Source organism: Podarcis raffonei, chromosome 2 (assembly GCF_027172205.1).
Source record: "Podarcis raffonei isolate rPodRaf1 chromosome 2, rPodRaf1.pri, whole genome shotgun sequence".
Lineage (NCBI taxonomy): Eukaryota > Metazoa > Chordata > Lepidosauria > Squamata > Lacertidae > Podarcis > Podarcis raffonei.
Genome location: NC_070603.1, coordinates 112,990,741 through 113,015,169, shown reverse-complemented (window position 1 = coordinate 113,015,169; position 24,429 = coordinate 112,990,741). Strand labels below are relative to the sequence as shown.

Here is a 24,429-nt window from a genome sequence, read left to right as displayed (position 1 = left end):
CCTGGGAGGCTGTGGACTCCCCTTCCTGGGAGGCTTTTAAGCAGAGGTTGGACGGCCACCTGTCATGGATGCTTCAGCTCAGATTCCTGCATTGCAGGGGGTTATGCTAGAGAACCCTCAAGGTCCCTTCCAACTCTATAGTTCTGTGATTCTATGAAAACGAACGCTTTCACTGCAAGAAAGAAGCTTCCCTTCCTGGCAATTTTTGGATGATATATATAGTTTCACACTTCCCCATTTACAAATCACTATTTCGAAAACGTCTTATAAACGTCACCCTAGAGAAAAGACAACAGAGGGAATCTTGGGAATTGTAGTTTGTTAAGGGTGCCTGGAATAGCGGCTGTAAGAGGTTGGCACTTTTCACAAGCTACAGTTCCCCAGATTCTTTGGGGGGAGGCATTATTATTATTATTATTATTATTATTATTATTATTATTACTTTTTTCTAAAAAAAAAATCTGTTTAAAGACACTCTCATTTTCCTGCTCATATTGAAATTCTGCACTTTAATGAGGCCAAATTTAGATTCACAAAATGTTTAGGGGTATGTGTACACCTGTGTGTCCCCCCAGAAAAAGCTCCTCTTCCTCCTCCTCCTCCTCCTCCTCCTCCTCCTCCTCTTCCTCCTCCTCCTCCTCCTCCTCCTCCTCCTCTTCTTCTTCTTCCTCCAATATTTATATCCTGTCTTTTTCCCTGATGAGGACTCTAGGTGGCTTACAACTAAAGCAGAAACAGCTAAAAATATAGGCAGGAAACAGGGGGGAAAGTAACCAATTAAAACCAATTAAGTAATAAGTGGTATAAGAGTACTTTAAATGTACAATGTGTACATCCAAGCCACGTACCCGTTCCTTCAGGGAAAGTGCAACCCCATCAAGAACAGGTAAGCTGCCAATCTCCTGAAGCTGGAAACCCATTAACCCACAGGATTTCCCTTCATTGCAGGATCCAGCTTCCGTTCATGGGATGCCAACTGCCGTAGGTCGTCATTGCATAAGCAAGTCAGTCGCAAACCTCAGGGAGGTTGTCAAACATGTTTGGTGTGTTCCTCTTCAGATGATATCGCTGGGAACTGAGGAAGTCTCATTTGCACAAGACGGAGGAGGAGGGTTGTTCCTGCGCCAATTTTTACATATGGGTGGTTGTTGTTCTTTGGTTTTTTTACAACTTGAATCGTCTATGAAAGTGAAGAACTCTCCCTTCCAGGGACAGAAAGGCTAGCTTCCAGGAATCATCTCGCTTGCAGAAGCTGCTTTACTCGGGGCTGAAGAGAGAGCCTAGAGGATGGAGGATGAAGAAGGATACATGACAATAGACAGAGGAAGCAGAGACACCTATGCGCCACCTGTTCCCCCAAAGCCACAAGGTATGGACCAAAACTGGGTTACAGTAAGCTTTAAGTAGCTGGCAAGCAAATATTCCAGGCAAGGGTGTTTGATTTCTTACCAAAGTCGCTGGCTTGTTACTGTTAAGAGGAGCGTGTGTGTGGTTTAGTGGCCAGTGTGTTGGAGTAAGGTTTGGGAGCCTAGGGATCAAATCCTCGCTGTTCAGCCACAAAGATCACCTTGGGGCATTTATTCTGTCTCAGTCTAATTCTTAATTTTTGGCCTGTTTTCAATTTCGTGTAAGCCGCCTCGAGTCCCAGAGTGGAGAAAACTCCACTGCAAAAAATCACCCAACCCAGGTCAGAGCTCTTTGTGGAGAACGATAAATTGACTCAGGTCTCTTCTCAAGAGAGCTTTCTTCTTCCTCCTACAATTTAGCTTGTCTTATAGAATATATACCCCAAACAGCACAGGCCCTGTACAAGCCAAGGAGATGGAAGACATCTGAAGGCAGCCCTGTTTAGGGAAGCTTTTAATGTTTGATGTATTACAGTATTTTAATATTTTTTTGGAAGCTGCCCAGAGTGGCTGGGGAAGCCCAGCCAGATGGGTGGGGTATAAATAATAAATTATTATTATTATTATTATTATTATTATTAGAGACCATGTTAAGGGTTCGATTGTTTTCAACAAGAGACCAGGCTAAGTACAATTAAAACACATTTAGAGCACCCACAGGGACGCGGGTGGTGCTGTGGGTTAAACCACAGAGCCTAGGACTTGCCAATCAGAAGGTTGGCGGTTCGAATCCCCGCGACGGGGTGAGCTCCCGTTGCTCGGTCCCTGCTCCTGCCAACCTAGCAGTTCGAAAGCACATCAAAGTGCAAGTGGATAAATATGTAACGCTCCAGCGGGAAGGTAAACAACGTTTCCGTGCGCTGCTCTGGTTTGCCAGAAGCCATGCTGGCCACATGACCCAGAAGCTGTACGCCGGCTCCCTCGGCCAATAAAGTGAGATGAGCGCCGCAACCCCAGAGTTGGTCATGACTGGACCTAATGGTCAGGTCCCTTTACCTTTACCTAAAGCACCCACACCTCCCAGTCCTAAGAACTGCAGTTTACTCCTCACAGAGCAACCACCCCCAGCACCCTTAACAAACTACAGTTCCCAGGATTATTGGGGGGGTATTTTAACTGTATGGTGTGTATGCAGCCTACAGGACCAGGCATTCGATATGATTAATCTTATCAGCTCTCCACAAATAGCTGTGAAAAAGCCGTGCTTGGGAAAGTAGCCTATTCAGGCGGATTGTGCTTCTTTCTTTGCCTCTGTGGTGAGGAACTATTCAGCAAGAATGGAAACTTTTAGGGCGGTACGTCATGCCTAATATTAGGCAAGGTTCCTTCCAGGATCTGATCACTTCACTGTGACTCATAAGAACTTAAAGAAAAGGAGCCAACATCTCTCAGGGACAACCAGATGCTTTGCATAGCTGTCGTTTTTGCAACTGTATTCCTAAGTATATCCAAGAGTAGAACTTTATACCTGCCTGAGATTTCTGCAACCCCATTAAAGCCCCCTTCTTAGGGTTGCCATGTTTCTAGAAATGAAATTCAGGACACAAAAGTTGTTGACCTCAAAATTCCGGACGATTTGTGCCGATTTTACGAAATCTCCCCCCAACCCCGGGACGCTATTTCCCCCAGTTAAATCCCGGACATCTCCAGGAAATTCTAGATGTACAGTGATACCTCGAGTTAAGTACTTAATTCATTCCGGAGGTCCGTACTTAACCTGAAACTGTTCTTAACCTGAATCACCACTTTAGCTAATGGGGCCTCCTGCTGCCGCCGCGCTGCCGGAGCCCGATTTCTGTTCTTATCCTGAAGCAAAGTTCTTAACCTGAAGCACTATTTCTGGCTTAGTGGAGTGTGTAACCTGAAGTGTATGTAACCTGAAGCGTATGTAACCCGAGGTACCACTGTATGGCAAACCTGCCCCTTCTGGAATATCAAGGCCAGGCTCTTTGTAGCATAGCAGTCATCAGGCACATGAGCAAGAAGCCATTAGTTCAGCTCTCGGTTCAGCTCAAAGTCCTGCAGTGGTTTTAAACTAGCCTCAGTCCCCTCTGAACATTGGCCATTTGTTGCAAGGAGGGCAAAACAATCTTTGGTGCTATTCAGCTATGTTTTACTCATAGCAGACACAGCAAAATCAACGAACCTGTGTTAATCCTGTTCATTCATTTCTGAGCTAGAATCAGAGCTAGATTCTGCTCTGATCTAGCTAACTACCACCCCTTATCTAGTAATAGCGAATTCATTCCCTAAGTGGGGTTCCTTAGGTAGCAAAAACGGCACCATCTACGGAATCAGCAAGCCAGAGTGTGGATTCCAGGTTTTGCAAAGTACAATAAATATTGGAGGGTGTGGGCAGCAGTGGGACCCTAATGGAAGGAAACCCCAAAACAAGCCAATGAAAATAATATTGCTCACTCCAGGGGCACAGAATGAAGACCAATTGGAGGGGTGGTGGTGGAATGGAGTATTCCCAGATGGGTTCACTTGGAACCCTGAATCCGAGCACTCCATTCGCTTCTGCTTTTCATAAAATGGCTGTGGTTGCGTTTTCCTGATGAAACTTTATCAACTCCACAGAAACTCCTTCGAAATGCTGCAAAGTCACGCTGAGGGTCTTACTGGCAGTCAGCATCGCTCTGAATGTGGCCCTGATCATTGTTCTTATAGGTAGGCTTTTGACGTATTCTAACTCATGGTGGGGCTGCCCCATCTTTTCCTGGCCTTGCTCCTGTGTCAGAGACATGGGGAACCTCAAGCTGTCATCATGGACTGGCTGGATGCCAAGGAGTGGTGGGAGAAGAAGACTCAGAGCCAGGGTCTGGTGGTGGGATGATGAGGAGTGGCTGGAGAGAGAAGAGGGAGCCGACTTGGAGGAGGGGGTGTAGGGAGCAGAAAGAGGCAACAGGGTTTAGTGAGCAGGAAGAGGCTGTGGCAGAGAGCAGTCCGGAAGCAGAGGCAGAAGCAGAGATCAAGCAGGCTACTGAAGGTTTGTTAGAAGAAAAAGAAGAGTTTGGATTTGATATCCCGCTTTATCACTACCCTAAGGAGTCTCAAAGCGGCTCACAATCTCCTTTCCCTTCCTCCCCCACAACAAGCACTGAGGTGAAAGGCGCTGAGAGACTTCAGAGAAGTGTGATTAGCCCAAGGTCACCCAGCAGCCGCATGTGGAGGAGCGGGGACGCGAACCCGGTTCCCCAGATTATGAGTCCACTGCTCTTAACCAGGGCAGTGAGATTTCTTAGGAGATCCCCGTTCCCTGGGAAGAGGGACTGATGGTTAACCCGCTCAGATAATTGTGTATCTGTGCAGGGAATAAGGGTCTACTAACAACTCTCAAGATGATCAGCAGTGATGAGAGTCTAAGCGTAAAGCATGTTGCTATATCCTCATTATTAAGATCGGGACAATACTTTGCAAAACCAAAAACCTATCAATGGACCCCTCTTCTTCTTCTCTGCACAGTAGTTGAGCATGCTCAGTAGCCTGTCCTGTAAGAACGTTCTAGAAGTAGGCAGATGGGCTGATCCACAGGAGTTTGGAGGAGGCCTGGATATTTCTTTTAAGTCTTGTTTGCGGTAATTGCATATTTCTCCAGGTTCTTTATCTACCATCAGATATTGTTGTGGAATGCAGTGGAGTATGCCTGCAAGAAAGTGTGACCTTTATCCTGGGCAGAACTTGCCCTTGGAGTTTGAAATCTCTTGAAATGTTAGATCTCCTCCTCCTCCTCCTCCTCTCTTTTTTGTCTAGCACAGCCCCAGGAGTTCTGAAGATGTTTTTACAATCCTGCTCGATGTATATCCAGTGAATCATAGTTTTATATTTATACAGTATATCAGGGCCGGCTCTACCATGTGGCAGAGGGAGGTGGCAAAACCTGAGGTGCAGAGAGGGGCTAGAAAGGCTTCAGCACCGAAACAAGCTTGTTGCCCTAGCACGACTGGTGCATCAGTGAGGCAGTGTGAGGTGATCTGCCTCAAGTGGCATGTTCCACAGAGAGCAGGAGGTCCCGAACCAGACTGAGTAAGCCAAAAACACATTTGAAAGCCAAAGTTGGGGAGACACCAGCAACAACACCTCGTGGAATGCCCCTTTTCTGTCAAGACTGGCAGTGAAAAGGGGAGGCTCCCACAGAGCAGCCATGTTGCTGCTGGTCTCTTCCCACCTGACCTTCTGGACGGAGGACGTTGGTGGCAGGCCTTGCCTCAGGCGCTGAAAGGTGTTGGACGGCCCGACAGTATATACCGTATTTTTTGCTCTATAACTTACTTTTTCCCTCCTAAAAAGCAAGGGGAAATGTGTGTGCGTCTTATGGAGCGAATGCAGGCTACGCAGCTATCCCAGAAGCCAGAACAGCAAGAGGGATTGCTGCTTTCACTGCGCAGCGATCCCTCGTGCTGTTCTGGCTTCTGAGATTCAGAATATTTTTTTCTTGTTTTCCTCCTCCAAAAACTAGGTGTGTCTTGTGGTCTGGTGCGTCTTATAGAGCAAAAAATACGGTACATAATTTACATACATAATAAAGAAACGTGTGTTTAGTTTATTATACTGTTTGTTGTCAGGGGGCGGCCTGTGCATGAGGCCTACTGTTGGTCAATGCTGGTTACATAAGGTTCTCTATCCCTGCCCTAACCTGAGCTATTCTGAAAGTTTTCCAGGTAAGAAACGCAGAAGGCGGTTCCTGCTCGCCGAGTTCCCCCAATTCATGCACTGCGCTTCCAGGAAATCCAACAGGTAATTTAAACACCTTTGTCTCTCTTTGAATGCAAAGCCTACCATAACCCTCCTTAATAATTTTACCATACATTTGTAAGGTGGTAGTACTACTGTTAAGGGACGTGGGTGGTGCTGTGGGTTAAACCACAGAGCCTAGGACTTGTCGATCAGAAGGTCAGCTCACCCTGTGAAGGGGTGAGCTCCCGTTGCTCAGTCCCTGCTCCTGCCAACCTAGCAGTTTGAAAGCACCTCAAAGTGCAAGTAGATAAATAGGTACCGCTCTGGCAGGAAGGTAAATGGCATTTCCATGCGCTGCTCTGGTTCGCCAGAAGTGGCTTAGTCATGCTGGCCACATGACTCGGAAGCTGTACGCCGGCTCCCTCAGCCAATAAAGCGAGATGAGCGCCACAACCCCAGAGTCGGCCATGACTGGACCTAATGGTCAGGGGTCCCTTTACCTTTTTACTACTGTTGTGAGACGCCTTAAGACAAACTGCAACTTGGTGGTGAGTTTCGACCCACCAGTTAAAGACCAGTGTCCAGCTCTCGTCCCTACACACACTACCAAGAGGTCTGGGACCTTTTGCGAGAGTTATAATGTGCGCTCATTGTGAATATGTGTTTACAAGCCTTCACCTTTTGCCCACAAGATGTTCACACACAAGAGGAATAAAAACTGGTTTACTACCGAGTGATAGAATATATGGACGCTGCTTCAGATAGCAAAGTTACAAATACAGGTAACTCTCACCTTAGGTGGAAGTTACGTTCTAGGGGTGGCAATCGTGTATACTCGAAACACTCCCTTGGAACTGCCCCTACTCCAGCAATCTAACCTTCCGGAGCTGGCACACTGAACGGGTCTTACCACTCAAGCAAGTACCGTATTTTTCGCTCTATAGGACGCACTTTCCCCCCTCCAAAAATGAAGGGGAAATGTTTGTGCGTCCTATGGAGCGAATGCAGGCTCCTTGGCTTCAGCAATAGCAACACAAAGCCTCCAAAGCGCAGAGGGAGTGCTCCCTCCGCGCTCTGGAGGCTACGCGTTGCTTTCACTGAAGCCTCTGGAGCGCAGCGGGAACTCGCGCTGCGCTCCGAAGGCTTCGGGTTCCATTTGCTGAAGCTGGGAGAGCAAGACTCTCCTGGCTTCAGCAGAGAGGGAGAGCTGCGCAGCGCCCCTTCAGCCAAGCAGGAGAAGAAATGGAAGGGGCTCCGTTTCTCCTGCCGCTTCACTGAGGGGGCGCTGAGCAGAGAGGGGGAGATTTTTTTTTCTTGTTCTCATAGGTGCGTCCTATGGTTGGGTGCGTCCTATAGAGCGAAAAATACAGTAGTTCTTCCCAGGGCCCGGTAAGCAGGGCAGAGAGCTTAAAATCTGTTTCCACACTGGGAAAACCCTGCACAAAGGGCTTCTAAGCCAATCCGCCTTCTGTGCATTTAATCTGTGTGGTGTCAGCCGGTCAGCCTTAAACTATGCGTAGTTGGAATTGCACGTGGTCAAAGCATGTAGCTTGCAAGTTCCCTGTATAAGCGGGAAGCAACTCACACTGTACCGAGGGGTAAAAGAAGGATCCTTTTCAAGAGCCAAAGGAGAGGGAGATTGGTCAGGGAACATAATGACAGTCTGTAAAGTCCAGGGAAGCATGAGACGTGTTTAGGATCAGAAAGTGTGTGTCTTGAGGAGGAAAATTTGAAAAATTGCTTGACGCTTTCAGTAAGGTAAAGGTGAAGCGACCCCTGAACATTTGGTCCAGTCGTGACCGACTCTGGGTTTGCGGCGCTCATCTCGCTTTATTGGCCGAGGGAGCCGGCGTACAGCTTCCGGGTCATGTGGCCAGCATGACTAAGCCGCTTCTGGCGAACCAGAGCAGCGCACAGAAACACCGTTTACCTTCCCGCCGGAGTGGTACCTATTTATCTACTTGCACTTTGACGTGCTTTCGAACTGCTAGGTTGGCAGGAGCAGGGACCGAGCAACGGGAGCTCACCCCATCGCGGGGATTCGAGCCACCGACCTTCTGATCGGCAAGTCCTAGGCTCTGTGTTTAACCCACAGCACCACCCGCGTCCACTGACGTTTTCAGTGGATGAGTACAAATCCTACAAGGGCGAAGTGACAAGGAAAAAATAACCTACTGCAAAATGGCCCAGGGAGGACTGAGTATGCCCGGTTGTGTGTTGGAGGAGGAAATTGAAAACAGGGAACAAGGAGGAATGGAAGGGTCCTCTTTCATGTTGAAGTGTCTAAGTTAATGAAAACAGTAGGCAAGGGCTGAGGAACCTCAAGCCCTGTTGCGGACATTGCACCTGTGTGTCTCACCTTTAGGATTAATCCCCAGGCCACAATCCTCACCCGACCTGCTTGGCGCATTCCTTTTTGACCTGTGAAATGGGTCCTTGAACTGAGATAAGGCCCACAGCTGTCAACTTTTCCCTTTTCTTGAGAGGAATCCTATTTGGAATAAGTGTATTTCCCTTTAAAAAAGGGAAATGTTGACAGCTATGATAAGGCCTCCTGCTGGCCTGGCTGGAGAGAGGAGAGAGGTACCAAACCTTCTCTCCTTTCTTCAGCCAGGGCAGCAGGAGGATTCAAAAACAGGTGTGCAGCTGACAACACAGTCACATCTGCTGCTCTGCTTGCTTTTGCCTCTGCACCTGCCAGTCAAATATATTTCTCCAAGTTTTGGAAGGTGGAATCTAGCAGCCAGGGAGGAAACTACCACCCTATGGTGTTATGTACTGAAGTTCTCACCCTGGGCCAGCAGGGGGATACTGTAGATAGTTATGCAAATAGGGGATTGAAAGTGACGTTCAATGATTGGATAGTTTTAGAAAATTGTTACAGTTACGTTGTACTGGAGCTCTATATAAGCAGGCTGACTGAACCCTTCAGTTCAGTTCTGTTCCGGCCTGTGAAAGAGCAAGAGCTGTTTGAAGAATCGCTGTGTCGTCTAATATGTTCACCCACAACTTAACATACGGTCTGATCCTTCATTTCCTTTTTTTGCAGCCCGTGTGACTCTGGATCCAGACACGGCCCACCGGCGGCTGGTGGTATCCAAGGATGAGAAAAGTGTGCGATGGGGAGAGGTGGAACAGACCCTTCCCAACAACACCAAGAGATTTACCCAGCACGTTTGTGTGCTGGGCAGGGAGAAATTCGCTTCAGGCAAACACTGCTGGGAGGTTGGCGTGAAGGGCAAGGGAGAATGGGCAGTGGGGGTGGCCAAGGAGTCTGTGAAGAGAGAGGGGCTGACAGACTTCAGCCCGGCTGCAGGCATCTGGGGGATAGGAGAATACGAGGGACTTGGGAACTACATAGCTTTCACCACTCCTCACACAAGGCTCTCCTTTCCCAAGAGGCCACAGTGGATCCGCGTGTTTTTGGACTACACTGCAGGGCAGGTGGATTTTTTCGATCCAGAAACCCAGACCACAATCTACACGTTCAGTTCAGCCGCTTTTGGTGGGGAAAAGGTTCTCCCTTGGTTTCGTGTGTGGGATGGAACTGAACTTATTGTGCGTCCCTGAGACACTGGACTCCGCCTCTGGAGCAGTCTAGGCTCTGTGACCCTGGAAAACCTGACTGATGTCTCTCCATAGCACCTTCCTGTGTTTTTACATAGTTTTTGTCTTTAAATGGTTTGATTTCAGTTGCATTGTTTTAACGTTTTGATGCTTGCGATCCTGGGGTCCTTTGGAAGGAAAGGTGTACAGTGGTACCTCAGGTTAAGAACTTAATTCGTTCTGGAGATCCGTTCTTAACCTGAAACTGTTCTTAACTGGAGGTACCACTTTAGCTAATGAGGCCTCCCGCCGCCACCATGCAATTTCTGTTCTCATCCTGAGGTAAAGTTCTTAACCTGAGGTACTATTTCTGGGTTAGCAGAGTCTGTAACCTGAAGTGTCTGTAACCTGAGGTACCACTGTATTACAAATGTAATGAACAATAAGTAAGTCAATCCTCTCAAATTATAGAGGCCTAGACTGAGGGGGAGGTTCCTATATAGTTATATCTCTATAATTGCAAGCAAACTGGTTTTCTTTTTAAGGAAACCACGGCAGCGAGTAAGGGCGGATCTACACTGATCGGTTAAACGTTATTGAATATAATGTTATATACAATTGTACCTTGGTTCTCAATAGGGACGCGGGTGGCGCTGTGGGTTAAACCACAGAGCCTAGGACTTGCTGATCAGAAGGTGGGCGGTTCGAATCCCCACGACGGAGTGAGCTCCTGTTGCTCGGTCCCTGCTCCTGCCCACCTAGCAGTTCGAAAGCACGTCAAAGTGCAAATAGATAAATAGGTACCGCTCCGACGGGAAGGTAAGCGGCATTTCCGTGCGCTGCTCTGGTTCGCCAGAAGTGGCTTAGTCATGCTGGCCACATGACCCGGAAGCTGTATGCCGGCTCCCTCGGCCAATAAAGTGAGATGAGCACCGCAACCCCAGAGTCAGTCACGACTGGACCTAATGGTCAGGGGTCCCTTTACCTTTACCTTGGTTCTCGAATGTAATCCATTCCAAAAGTCCATTCGACTTCCGAAAACGTTCAAAAACCAAGGCGCGGTTTCTGATTGGCTGCAGGAGCTTCCTGCACTCAATCAGAAGCTCTGTTTCCAAAGAATGTTTGAAAACCGGAACACTTCTGGGTTTTCGGCGTTTGGGAGCCAAAACACATGAGCTGTGCTTTTTTTCTGGGGGTACTCAGGGGTACGCATACCCCTAAACATTTTGTGAATCTAAGTTTGGCCTCATTGAGGGGCAATATTTCAATATGAGTAGGGAAATGAGAGTACCCCTAAACATTTTTTTTTTGGGGGGGAAGCACTGCGTACAAGTACTAAGGCGTTCAAGAACCAAGGCACAACTGTAATGTTCAATGCAGTTTTCCATTGCCAGTGGCTTGCTGCTCTGCGGCGCCCTCTGGTGTCACATTTTAAAGACGCATTTTTAACGTTATAAACTTCGAATGTAGGTCCACCATAGGTGCTTCGAGTAACTTGGGAGCATGTGAGTCACTGGAGCAGGGCAACATCCTACTTTGTGCTAATCTAGCATCTTGTATACATCTTGTATATAAGCATGGTTTAAAGATTTTGCTTACCAGAGGGCTGCAAACCAGGTTTGGTCTAGCAGATGAACAATATCGGCAGTCTGGACTACTTTGAGAAAAAGTTCCCGTGCGTGTTGAGAGAACAAAATTGAGATAGTTCAGACCTGGATCCTGGCAGAGAAGAATGCTATTTTCATAAGCCAATTGGCTTTCTGGATTCAATGGAGGGGGGCGGACTTCCGTTTGCCAGGACGTGTCGCTATAAAAACGGTTCCTTCTCAAGAAGACCACATGGAACGAGACTATCAGTTTGGAGAAGGCCAATTGGAAGAAGCCAATTAAGGAAAGGATCACAGTTTGAAGAAAGGATTACAATTCAGAGAAGAGTTAAACAGCAGAATTCAAAGAGCTGCACCCGTCTGCATATCTCCCCTTTTCCCTATTTGCATTTGTGCAGGATCTCTGGCTGAGGTCTTTGGTAGATGCGTATATGAATAGGGGAATAACTTCGCAGAGTCAATCCCCACAAGGGCGAAAACACTTTGTTGTATTTTGTCAGGTAATAAAGCCTTGAGCTTTCGTTTTGGGTCTGGTTATTTGTCTGTATATTCCTTTGCGAAGGAAAGCCTCAGATTGTGGTCTGGTTGTTCATCCTGATACCTTTTGCATTCCCTTTTGCAAAGAAAACACCTTACACTGCATGTCTCAGCATAGACCAGGGGTCAGCAAACTTTTTCAGCAGGGGGCCGGTCCACTGCCCCTCAGACCTTGTGGAGGGGCCCGGTCTATATTTTGAAAAAAAATAATAATGAATTCCTATGCCCCACAAATAACCCAGAGATGCATTTTAAATAAAGGGACACATTCTACTCATGTAAAAACACGCTGATTCCTGGACCATCCACTGGCCAGATTGAGAAGGCGATTGGGACGCATCCGGCCCCCAGGCCTTAGTTTGCCTACCCATGGCATAGACGCATACAGCAAGGCTGTTATTTGAAGTTTGCTATCCAGTTTAATCCCCGAACTGGGTTGTAGCCCTAACAATCCAATGCAACTCTGAGGTCTTCATAGAATATCAGTATGGGAGTTGTAGTTCAGCAATAGCTGGAGAGCCAAGGCTTCCCTAAACCTGCTGTGAGTTGGAAGGGAACCCTAAGAGCAATCTAGTCTAGTGCCCTGCAATAAATGCAGGAGGTTCTATATTACACACACACACACACACACACAGAGAGAGAGAGAGAGAGAGAGAGAGAGAGAGTTAAAATGCACTTGCTTTTAAACTGCTGGTGCAAGTTTGCGGTATCTCGTGTTAACATGGTACAACATCCTTTTCGAAGTCAATCTTGCAGACTACTAAGAAATAAGGAAGCTGTTTAAATTCAGCTGCAAGCCAATCCCAAGTGTCCAAGAAGCCTTGTGGGGTTTTGATAGATGCCCCTGAGATTGCAAAGGAGCTAGAAATACTGCCAAACTTTGAGACTGAACAAGCTAGAAAAAGGAGAAACTTTAGCTTGGGTATGGGGCCGAAAAAGAGGCGCCACAAGATCCAAAGCAGAAATTGGAAGCAGGTTATTTGAAGCACAGGTTGGAAGGCCATGTAGGATCTAGTTGAGATTCCTACGTTGCAGGGGATCCCTTCCAACTCTACAATTCTAACACAGTGATACCTTGGGTTAAGAACGTAGTTTGTTCTGGAGGTCTGTTCTTAACCTGAAACTGTTCTTAACCTGAAGCACCACTTTAGCTAATGGGGCCTCCTGCTGCTGCCGCGCCGCTGGAGCACGATTTCTGTTCTCATCCTGAAGCAAAGTTCTTAACCCGAGGTACTATTTCTGGGTTAGCGGAGTCTGTAACCTGAAGCGTCTGTAACCTGAAGCGTATGTAACCCAAGGTACCACTGTACTTTGAACGTGGCTTAGTTATACACTGGCAACCAATGCAAAGCTTTCCTCGCTGGTGCAGAGCTGTTCTGGCTAAAAACTGAAGCCCAACATTCTGCGCTAGCTACAGTTTCCTCACCAACCTTGAGGGCAGCCCTGCGAGGAGCACATTGAAGCCATGCAAGCTAGAAATTACCAGTGTCTGCACCTCTGAGACCAGGCTGTGTCCCAGTCCAGGAATGGCCACAGCTGGTGCGTCAACCGAAGCTGGGACAAAGTTCTCAGTCACTGAGGACAGCTAGGTCTGCCTCAAGGGACAGCAAAGGACCTAAAGCCACATTCACACTTATTAATAACACTTGAATACTCATGGAAAACCCCAGGAACTGTCACTTGTTAAGGGTGCCTGGAATTGTGGCTCTGTGGGTGAGCACTTTTTGCAAACTACAGTTATTTGGGGTTAGCCAGGGATCAGCAAAATTTTTCAGCAGGGGGCTGGTCCACTGTCCCTCAGATCTTGTGGGGGGCTCGACTATATTTTTTTTGGGGGGGATGAATGAACTCCTGTGCGCCACAATAACCCAGAGATGCATTTTAAATAAAAGCACTCATTCTACTCATGTAAAAACACCAGGCAGGCCCCACAAATAACCCAGAAGTGCATTTTAAATAAAAGGACACATTCTACTCATGTAAAAACACGCTGATTCCTGGACCATCCGTGGGCCAGATTTAGGAGATTGGGCCTGATCCGGCCTCCGGGTCTTAGTTTGCCTACCCATGGGGTTAGCCATGACTGGTAAAGTGATATAAGATGACACAGGTGGCACTGTGGTATAAACCACGATCAGAAGGTTGGCGTTCGAATCCCTGCGACAGGGTGAGCTCCCATTGCTGTCCCTGCTCCTGCCAACCTAGCAGTTCAAAAGCACTCCACTGCAAGTAGATATATAGGTATTGCTGCGGCAGGAAGGTAAACGGCGTTTCCGTGCGCTCTGGCTTCCGTCACGGTGTCCCGTTGCGCCAGAAGCCACATGACCCGGAAAGCTGTCTGTGCACTAAGCCCAGCTCCCTCGGCCTGAAAGCGAGACGAGCACCGCACCCCATAGTCGCCTTTGACTGGACTTAACCACCCAGGGGTTTCCTTTTTATGTACAATGTGCATCCAAGCCATGTACCTGTTCCTTCGGGGAAAGTGCAACCCCATCAATAACAGGTGAGCTGCCAGTTCCCCAGACCTGCAAACCGCTAAGCCACAGGATTTCCTTCTTCACAGGATTCAGCTTCGGTTTACGGTGTGCTGCCGCCGTACGCAATCATTGCACAAGCGAGTGTGTCACAAACCGACAGAGTGGAAAGGTGGATTGCTTCACACGTTTGGTGTGATCAACTCCTGTGGCAATTGGGGAAGTCTCATATTCATGAGACTGAGGAAGAGAGGACCATTTTTACGTGCCATTTTTGCAGCTTGAGTGGTCTAAAAACTGCTAAATTCTCCTTCCAAAGGCAGAAAGTCTAGCTTTCAGGAATTACCTTGCTTGCTGAACCTCCTCCCCTTGGGCCTTAAGAGAGAGATTAGAAGATGGAAGATGAAGAAGGATACATGGCAGTAGATGAAAGAAGCAGAAACACCTGCTCACCACCTGTTCCCCCAAAGGCACAAGGTATGGACTGAAACTTGGACATTGCAGGTTTCAGCTGGCTGGCATGCAGTAATTCCAGTCAAGGGTGTTTAATTTCTTAGTGAAGTTGCGGGCTGTTACCGTTTAGGAGGAGGGTGAGTGAGGTGTATTGGTCAGAGTGTCAGACTAAGGCTCAGGAGGCAGGGGTTTAATAATAATAATAATAATAATAATAATAATAATAATAATAATAATATATTATTTGTACCCCGCCCATCTGGCTGGGTTTCCCCAGCCACTCTGGTCGGCTTCCAACAAAGATTAAAAATACATTAAAATGTCACACATTTAAAACTTCCCTGAACAGGGCTGCCTTCACATGTCTTCCAAATGTCAGGTAGTTGTTTATCTCTTTGACATCTGATGGGAGGGTGTTGCACAGGGCAGGTGCCACTACCAAGAAGGCCCTCTGCCTGGTTCCCTGTAGCTTTGCTTCTCGCAGTGAGGGAACCACCAGAAGGCCCTCAGAGCTGAACCTCAGTGTCTGGGCAGAACAATGGGGGTGGAGACGCTCCTTCAGGTATACTGGGCCGAGGCCGTTTAGGGCTTTAAAGGTCAACACCAACACTTTGAATTGTGCTCAGAAATGTACTGGGAGCCAATGTAGGTCTTTATGTAGGACCGGTGTTATGTGGTCTCGGCAGCTACTCCTAGTCACCAGTCTAGCTGCCGCATTCTGGATTAGTTGTGGTTTCCGGGTCCCCTTCAAAGGTAGCCCCACTTAGAGCGCATTGTAGTAGTCCAAGAGAGAGATAACCAGAGTATGTACTACTCTGGCGAGACAGTGTGTGGGCAGGTAGGGTCTCAGCCTGCGTACCAGATGGAGCTGATAAACAGCTGCCCTGGACACAGAATTGACCTGCGCCTCCATGGACAGCTGTGGGTCCAGATTGACTCCCAGGCTGCGCACCTGGTCTTTCAGGGGCACAGTTACCCCATTCAGGACCAGGGAGTCCTCCACACCAGCCCGCCCCCTGCCCCCCAAGAACAGTACTTCTGTCTTGTCAGGATTCAACCTCAATCCATTAGCCGCCATCCATCCCCCAACCGCCTCAAGGGAGGTGGCACAGGACCTTCACCGCCTCCACTGGTTCTGATTTGAAAGAGAGGTAGAGCTGGGTGTCATCTGCATATTGATGGACACCCAGTCCAAACCCCCTGATGATCTCTCCCAGCGGCTTCATATAGATGTTAAAAAGCATGGGGGAGAGGACAGAACCCTGAGGCACCCTGCAAGTGATCAAATCCCTGCTCAGCAACAAAAATCACTTTGGGGCATTTACCATCTGTCTCAGCCTAATCTACCCAGTGCCACAATTGGGGGCAGGAATTGGGGGCGGAAGTCCAGAGCCACACGCAGCAGAATGAGAAGCAGGGACCCCCAAAACAGCAGGGCAGGGTCACCACACTCTGAAGTCAATGAAGGAAGTGGAGTTTGAGGCCACCGAGCCAGGATTACTGAGGGGTGTTGTGAATCTAAAAACGATGTATGCCTCCCTGAGCGTTTCAAAGGAATGGCAGATAAGACTAAAAAGTAATAATAATAAGTTGCGTTTTCCTGATGGAACTTATCAACTCCACAGAATCTCCTTCAAAATGCTGCAACATCATGCAGAGGGTCTTACTGGCAGTGAGCATCGCGCTGAACGTGGGCCTGATCACTCTTCTGATAGGTAGGCTTCTAGCGTAGTCTTAACTCAAGGTCGGGCTGCCATGTCTTTTCTTGGCCCTGCTCCTGTGCCAGGCTTGGGAAACCTCAGGCCTGGGGCCAAATGTGGCCCTTCAGGTTTCTCTGCCTGGCCCCTGGGACTCTCCCCAGGCCAGATTCCTCCTCACTGGCCCTGCTTGGCACCTTGTGTGAGTGTTTTTGTTTGGCTGGAATATATCCTCATTAAATACTACCTCTACTCACCTGGATGGAGAGTATGTGTAGAAACTAGCCTTCCATTCAAAGGCAACAATTTATGTCAATTAACTGCCGACTTTTGCCTCTGGCTCTGCCACATCTGGGAAGGTCGCCCCAAAGCTAATGCAGCCCTCAGGCTGAAAAAGCTTCCGCTTCCGCTTCCCATCCTATTTCTTAACAGTGGTCTGGCACTTGGAAATACACAGTGGTACCTCGGGTTAAGAACTTAATTCGTTCTGGAGGTCTGTTCTTAACCTGAAACTGTTCTAAACCTGAGGCACCACTTTAGCTAATGGGGCCTCCCAGTGTCGTAGCGTGGGGGGTGCAGGGGGGCTGGCCACACCGGGCGCAACATCTGGGGGGCGCACGCTCGCACTCGCAGCTCTCTGAGTGCTAAAATCCACGGGTTAGGGGGCGCAAATTACTTGCCTTGCCCCGGGTGCTGACAACCCACACTACGCCACTGGGGCCTCCCGCTGCCGCTGTGCAATTTCTTTTCTCATCCTGAGGCAAAGTTCTTAACCTGAGTGTAATGGCTTTAGGGGTTGCTTGTGCGTAAGTTGCCGCCGCTCTGGGCTAGGTTGGCTGGTTAAACCATTTCTCGCTGGACAGCCATCCACTCCGTGGCTGTTCAGTCGCTGGCAGAATCCGTCAGTGGGCGTTTCTTAAACCTTTTCCAACATAAAAGTTGTTTGACGGCCAGTCTCCTCCTACTCTCCCTGCGCGGAAGTCTTCTGTGCAGGGAGGGCGTGGGTAGCGGAGGACCTGTGCTCTCCCCGCTGGTGTCCAGTGAAGAGTCCCGGAGCCTGCTCTCTGCTTCCCCCATTGGCCCCCCTCTATCCCTGGTGTTGCACTGATTTTCTTCCCCAACAGGAGACCTGCCTCTCTCCCTGCTTGGCCCCTCTCCAGCATCGCTGTGGAGCCTCGCCTCCTCCTCTAGTTCTGATGGCAGTTCCCTGACACTGAGGTACTATTTCTGGGTTAGCGGAGTCTGTAACTTGAAGCGTCTGTAACCCGAGGTACCACTGTAGTCCTAGCTATTAAAAATACCTCAGAAAATATTTTTTTTAAGAGAGCCAATCGGGGGGGGGGTCACATTGCCCTTAAAAATTCTGGAAAACAGCCTCTTCTTTCTTGTTGCCAATGCTTCTTGGCCACTTCTTGGTGTTTTTTTTTTTTTTAAAAAAAATAAAGGCCCGATCTGCACTATACTTTTAAAGCAGTATGGTACCATGTTTTCTTCTGTGGATGGACTACTAGGGCAACCATGGATTGTCCAGATTAGACCACACCTCCCTGCTATTGCTGAACAGGGGTTCCCTAAGGTCCTCTGGTGGGCCACAGATTCTCCATCCCCACCCTAACCTAAGCTATGTTGAAAGTTTTCCAGATAAAAAACATAGAAGACGGTTCCTGCCCACGGACTTTGCCCAATTCGTGTGACTCGCTCCCAGGAAGTCCAGCAGGTAATTTCATCTCCTTCTCTTTGCCTCTCTTGGATTACAAAGCCTGTCCTGAACTTCCAATTCTTAATATTTCTCTGTATTGTTAGCACGGTGGTCATTCTGCTTGGGTCAAACTGTGACCCGGTTGTGGGTTTAAACCCACCAGTTAAAGACCAGTGGCCTACAGGGAGGTTGCAAGCAGGAACTGAGCAACAGCACTCATGAAGCGTTGCCTCTCTTGAAATGGCCTGTAGTCCACGAAAGCTCCCTCCATAATAGATGTGTGAGGATTATCTCACAATGAAATGTGAGGAAATGAAAAACGACGGGAACCTCATGCCTCGGACTCAACTGCAGCCCTCTGTACCTCCCTATCTGGCCCTTAGGTGTCTCCTCAGGCCACATTCCTCACTAAATACATCTTGTCACATTCCTACATTGCATTTGCACCTTACTGGAATGGCTTCTTCAACTGCGGTAAGGCCTCTGGCTTGCCTGGATGCAGAAGGGAGAGAGGTATTCGTAGAAACCTCTGAATTATTTCGTGTGGTTGGGACGTAAGCCTACAAGACAGTTGCTCTGCCTGCTTCTGCCTTTTGATCTGCCTGTTAGGATCGTCCTACTCTTGTGTAGGACCCTGGCAGAGACACATGCCTGACTGGCATGTTCTCTCCCTCCTGGTTGGTCGTTCGGGAGCTTCAAAAGCTTTCTTCAGCCCAAACATCACAGCGACTGATACCAAGAAGCATCAGCACACTCAGGGATCCCCAGAGTATTGGCGGTTTGCTTAACAGACTCAATAGCTCAGCATTTTGGCTAATCTACTTTATTTACATATAATTCACTCGGAGCATTCTGACTTAGCTCCTTCCTCTTTCTTATCAGACAGCAAAAAGAGAAAGAACAAAGGACAATAGTCCCACTTCATGGAGCACGATAACACAAAACATCCTGTCTCCATCACTTCCCACACTGTGGAATGAAAACATACACTGTCATGTGATAGACAACAATCTCATGACTGCAAACACGGAGCAGGAATCCTAACACTGCCAACCTGAGGCATGAAGCTTCTGGAAGGTTCCTCACATGGGAGCGGGACCCCTGAGGCTAAAAAAAGAAGTCCCCCACCCTGAAGGAGGTGAGGTGATGCTTCGCCTTTCACTATTGCACCTTGATAGGTGCAAATATGATCTCCCTTGATTGATCAAATATATTTCCCCAAGGTTCAGAAAGTGGGATCTAACAGCTGGTACAGAGTCTATCAGTGAGAGCCACCGAGTCTTCTCCTAGGGCAGGATTCTACCAGCCTACGATCTGATCTTTTCCTTTCCTTTCCTTTTCTTGCAGCCCGTGTGACTCTGGATCCAGACACGGCCCACCGGCGGCTAGTGGTATCCAAGGATGAGAAAAGTGTTCAATGGGGAGAGGTGGAGCAGACCTTTCCCAACAGCGCCAAGAGATTTAACCAGCGCGCTTTTGTGCTGGGCAGGGAGGGATTCACTTCAGGCAAACACTGCTGGGAGGTTGGCGTGAAGGGCAAGGGTGAATGGGCAGTGGGGGTGGCCAAGGCGTCTGTGAAGAGAGAGGGGCCGACAGGCTTCAGCCCGGCTGCGGGCATCTGGGGGATAGGAGAATATGAAGGACTTGGTAACTACATAGCTTTCACCTCCCCACAACACACACGGCTCTCCCTTGGCAGAAGGCCACAGTGGATCCGCGTGTTTTTGGACTACACTGCAGGGCAGGTGGATTTTTTCGATCCGGAAACCCAGACCACAATCTACACGTTCAGTTCAGCCGCTTTTGGTGGGGAAAAGGTTCTGCCTTGGTTCCGTGTCTGGGATGGAACTGAACTTATTGTGCGTCCCTGAGACACTGGACTCCGCTCAAAAGGGCTCTGGAGCAGCCTAGGCTCTGTGATGCTGGAACACCCGCCCGATGTCTCTCGATAGCACCTTTCCCGCGTTTTCCCTCAGCTTTTACTTGTTTTTAAACAAGATCTATATTATTTTCCGTTGCATGGCTTTGACAGCTTGGGTATTTGCAACCCGGGGCTCCTTAGCAAGGAAGGGAGGGTTACAAATGTAAAAAAAATAATGTAAGTACACATATCCATACATGAGAGGGCTAGACTGTGGGAGGGGTTCCAATATAGTTAATTCTCTACAATTACAAGCAAGCTTTTGCTTTTTTGACAAAAGCCACAGAAGCAAATAGGTGCTTTGGGTAACTTGGGAGAACAAGACGTTTAAACAGGGCAACATTTTTTTTTTGTTCTAATCTGACAATTAAAAAACATCTTGGGTTTTTCAAGCATGCTTTTAGTAACTTGCCAACCCTAATAAACAGAAACACTAGGGCCAGCTCGGCAAATTAAATTAATGTTTATTAGAGACATTTACCCTTTATGATATAGGACGCGGGTGGAGCTGTGGGTTAAACCACAGAGCCTAGGACTTGGCGATCAGAAGGTCGGCAGTTCGAATCCCCGCGACAAGGTGAGCTCCCGTTGCTCGGTCCCTGATCCTGCCAACCTAGCGGTTCGAAAGCACCTCAAAGTGCAAGTAGATAAATAGGTACCGCTCCGGCGGGAAGGTAAACGGCGTTTCTGTGCACTGCTCTAGTTTGCCAGAAGCAGCTTAGTCATGCTGGGCCACATGACCTGGAAACTGTACGCCGGCTCCCTCCTCCAATAAAGCGAGATGAGCGCCACAACCCCAGAGTCGGTCACGACTGGACCTAATGGTCAGGGGTCCCTTTACCTTTACCTTACCCTTTATGATACAGTCACATCTGCCGTTAAAACCATGTATCAAACCTCTTTATTCTATCCTTTTAAAAGCTAAAAAAAGTTGTGGTTTTAACCTAGTTAGACCAGGCATTCCCAACCTTCGGCCCTGCAGATGTTTTGGACTACATTTCCCATCATCCCTGAGCACTGGTCCTGTTAGCTAAGGATCATGGGAGTTGTAGGCCAAAACATCTGGAGGGCCACAGGTTGAGGATTCCTGAATTAGACCTTCACCTTTGCAAATTCCAGCCTTGAAACCAAAACAAAATGGCCAGAACATTTACATTTCTGTAAATTCTGGACGGATTTTGCTTGCAGATGGGTAAGACAGAGGTTTGGCCTAGCAGATGAGAAATCTAAATTCTTTGCTACTTTAAGAAAAGTTCCCATGCATGTGGAGAGAACAATATTGAGACATTTCGAACCTGGGCCCTGGCAGAGAAGACTGCCATTTTTACAAGCCAATTTACTTCCAGGATTCTACGGGGAAGAAATTTTGCTTGCCAGGACTTGTGACTACAGAATAAAAACAGTTCCCTCTCAATTCCACTTCGGAGAAGGCAATCTGGGCAGATAAGCTAACTGTGAAGAAAACCAACTGGAACTGAGAAGACAATTCCGAGAAGGCCAACGGAGAGAAAGCATTGAAACATTGTAAAATTAATGAATGTTAAAATGATGTTGGATTGAAATTAAGCGGCCTTAGTAACAAGGTTAATAAGAATATGTAAAAATGGATTGATAACGGATGAAAATATATAGTTACAATATGTTGAGATATGGAGTTAAGATAAATGAAAGAGGGTAAGGATTTGCTGAACTAACCATGTGAATGGGAACACAAAAAAGGGAGGTGTGAGGAGGTCAGGGAAATAAGCAAATGAAATTTAAGACACGAAAAAATTGATTTGTTTTTAATTTCTTCTATATATCTTTTCTGTATTTTGTATCTTTTTTTCTATGTATTTTTGTATTTTTTGTATTTTTCTCTTTTTTTCTTTTGTTTTCTTTTTATTCTGTAATTTTCCTTTGTTTGTAAAACCTCAATAAATATCTTAAAAAAAAAAAAAGCAATTGGGGAAAAGGATTTAAGCCTGAAGGAGAGATTACAATCCAGAGAAGTATTAAAACAGCAGAAACCTCGAGAAGCTACACAGGCTTCCACAGGCCTCACTTTCTTCCAATTTTTGCTTGTATGGGATTTCTAGGCCAGGTCTTTGGGATATGTGAGTGCTAACTGGGGAATATCTTCCCTGGGGTCAACTTCCACAACGGAGAGGACACCTCGCTGTGTAAATCTTTTGTCAGGTAATAAAGCTTTGAGCCTTCAGCTTTGTTCTGTATTTGCATTTCCTTGCAAAGATAATAAATTATGAATAATAATTATTATTTATTTTTTATACCCCGCCCATCTGGCTGGGTTTCCCCAGCCACTCTGGGCGGCTCCCAACAGAACATTAAAAACACTATAAAAGATCAAACATTAAAAAGTTCCCTAAACAGGGCTGCCTCCAAATGTCTTCTAAAAGTCAGGTAGTTGTTTATTTCCTTGACATCTGCTGGGAGAGCGTTCCACAGGGTGGGCGCCACTACCAAGAAGGCCCTCTGCCTGGTTCCCTGCAACCTCACTTCTCGCAGGGAGGGAATTGCATGAGACACACTAGACAGGCCCCTCCATTATTTGGGGGAAATGAATAGGAATTCCTCATTTGGGAATCCTGTCTCTTCAGTCCCTTTGAAGAGCTACTGTTTTAGGCCAGGGTGCTCCTGAATACCTGCTGCTTGGAAGCTTAGCTGGAGGGAACACAGCTATTGCATTCATGTCGTACTTTGCAGAGGCATCTTGTTGGCCACTGTGATAAGAGGATGCAGATCCTGAGGTCGGATCCAGCAAGGCTCTTCTTACATTATCCATTCGGGACGGATGCTGAACCTTCCCACTGCCACTTCTCTGCTCTTTCCTTTTGGGCATTTTCTAGCTGCTCGCTCGGGATTAGCGACGGACATTGCGCAGCCTGCCAGCGATTTGTTAGGCGTTGCCTTTGAACTGGAAGATCTGGGATGGCTGACACACAGCTCTATTTCCCTTGCACTTGTTGCAATGAAAATAACGGCGAGCATTGTGCAGCATGCCGTTCTATTTTATTTCTAGAAGCATCAGCTAGCTTCGCATGATTTTGCGATGGACATTGCTTTCTCGGTGAGGAAGAAGAGAAGGTGGGAAAAGGAGATAACAGGACAGATAGATAGTTAAAGCTGGGGGGAAATATGGGAGAAACGTACACTGAAAATATTGACTACAATAATAAAAGAAAATTATTATAAATTACCTTTTTTTTTTTGCTCTATAAGACTCACTTTTCCCCTCCTAAAAAGTAAGGGGAAATGTGTGTGCGTCTTATGGAGCGAATGCAGGCTGTGCAGCTATCCCAGAAGCCAGAACAGCAAGAGGGATCGCTGCTTTCGCTTTTTGTTGTTCTGGCTTCTGAGATTCAGAATATAATTTTTCTTGTTTTCCTCCTCCAAAAACTAGGTGAGTCTTGTGGTCTGGTGCATCTTATAGAGCGAAAAATACGGTAGTTTGGAGATGGTATTTAACACCAGTCAGATTAAATCAAATAAACAAGGAATACTTGGTGTTATGTTGGAGGGGGTGTCAGGAAACAGGGAATTATGTTCACATGTGGTAAATATGTACAATTGGGGGGGGGCAAAGGGTGTTTAAGGAGAGAACAGAAAGCACTGGGTTAAAGTTGACCAAAAGTCCAGAGGTAGCATCATTATCGCTCACTGGAAGGACAGATCGTGAAGCTGAGGCTCCAGTACTTTGGCCACCTCATGAGAAGAGAAGACTCCCTGGAGAAGACACTGATGCTGGGAAAGATGGAGGGCACAAGGAGAAGGGGGCGACAGAGGATGAGATGGTTGGATAGTGTTCTCGAAGCCACAAACATGAGTCTGACCAAACTGCGGGAGGTAGTGGAGGACAGAGGTGCCTGGCGTGCTCTGGTCCATGGGGTCACGAAGAGTCGGACATGACTAAACGACTAAACAACAACAGCATCATTATCAATTAACGATGGAGTGGAAGGTTCGCAGGCTATGAAGGACTTGCTCACAAATTTATTGACGGCTGCACGAATTATTACAGCTAGGAAGGGGCAAGCAGAATATAAAATGGAAAAATAGTATAGAGAGGTTTGGGATGTAGCTATTAATGATAAATTAACATGTGCCATTAAGGTAAGATGGGGAATATGCAGGAGAAATGATTTTGAGGAGATATGGAAGGCATTTGTAGAATTTGTATACTGTTAAAACAGAAAGGGGTCAAACCATCACAAGAGGTGTTGAAATTTTGGGAGGTGGGATAGTTACAATGGAATGGTCTCAGTGGTGGGGTGCACATGTTTAGTCTTATCTATGATTATTACTTTGTCAAAATAAAATAAAAAATTAAACAAGAATGGGGGGGAGGAAGAGGAGAAAGGCCACATTTTGGACTCACCTGTTGGATTTTCCTCTTCCTGTTTTGAGACATA

General features: G+C 47.4%; 2 protein-coding genes across 2 annotated transcripts in view; both read left to right on the top strand.

Annotated features, from left to right (window-relative positions):
* The window catches only part of LOC128409053 (zinc finger protein RFP-like), a 203,179-nt gene that overhangs the window by 91,444 nt on the left and 87,306 nt on the right, over positions 1-24,429 (top strand). The gene's annotated exons all lie outside the window — the stretch shown is intronic.
* Positions 1,284-10,252, top strand: LOC128409133 (butyrophilin subfamily 1 member A1-like). Its single transcript, XM_053379375.1, has 4 exons — positions 1,284-1,369; positions 3,987-4,076; positions 6,060-6,143; positions 9,133-10,252. Exons 1-4 carry the CDS (start codon positions 1,288-1,290, stop codon positions 9,651-9,653), a joined length of 777 nt encoding a protein of 258 aa, XP_053235350.1. The 5' UTR covers positions 1,284-1,287; the 3' UTR covers positions 9,654-10,252.

Bases quoted from the DNA above. Each gene is read 5' to 3' on its own strand.
- LOC128409133 (XM_053379375.1), top strand. From the start codon at position 1,288: ATGGAGGATGAAGAAGGATACATGACAATAGACAGAGGAAGCAGAGAC. The intron at 1,370-3,986 runs GTATGGACCAAA...TCAACTCCACAG, and splicing joins TGTTCCCCCAAAGCCACAAG to AAACTCCTTCGAAATGCTGC. The intron at 4,077-6,059 runs GTAGGCTTTTGA...CTATTCTGAAAG, and splicing joins CCTGATCATTGTTCTTATAG to TTTTCCAGGTAAGAAACGCA.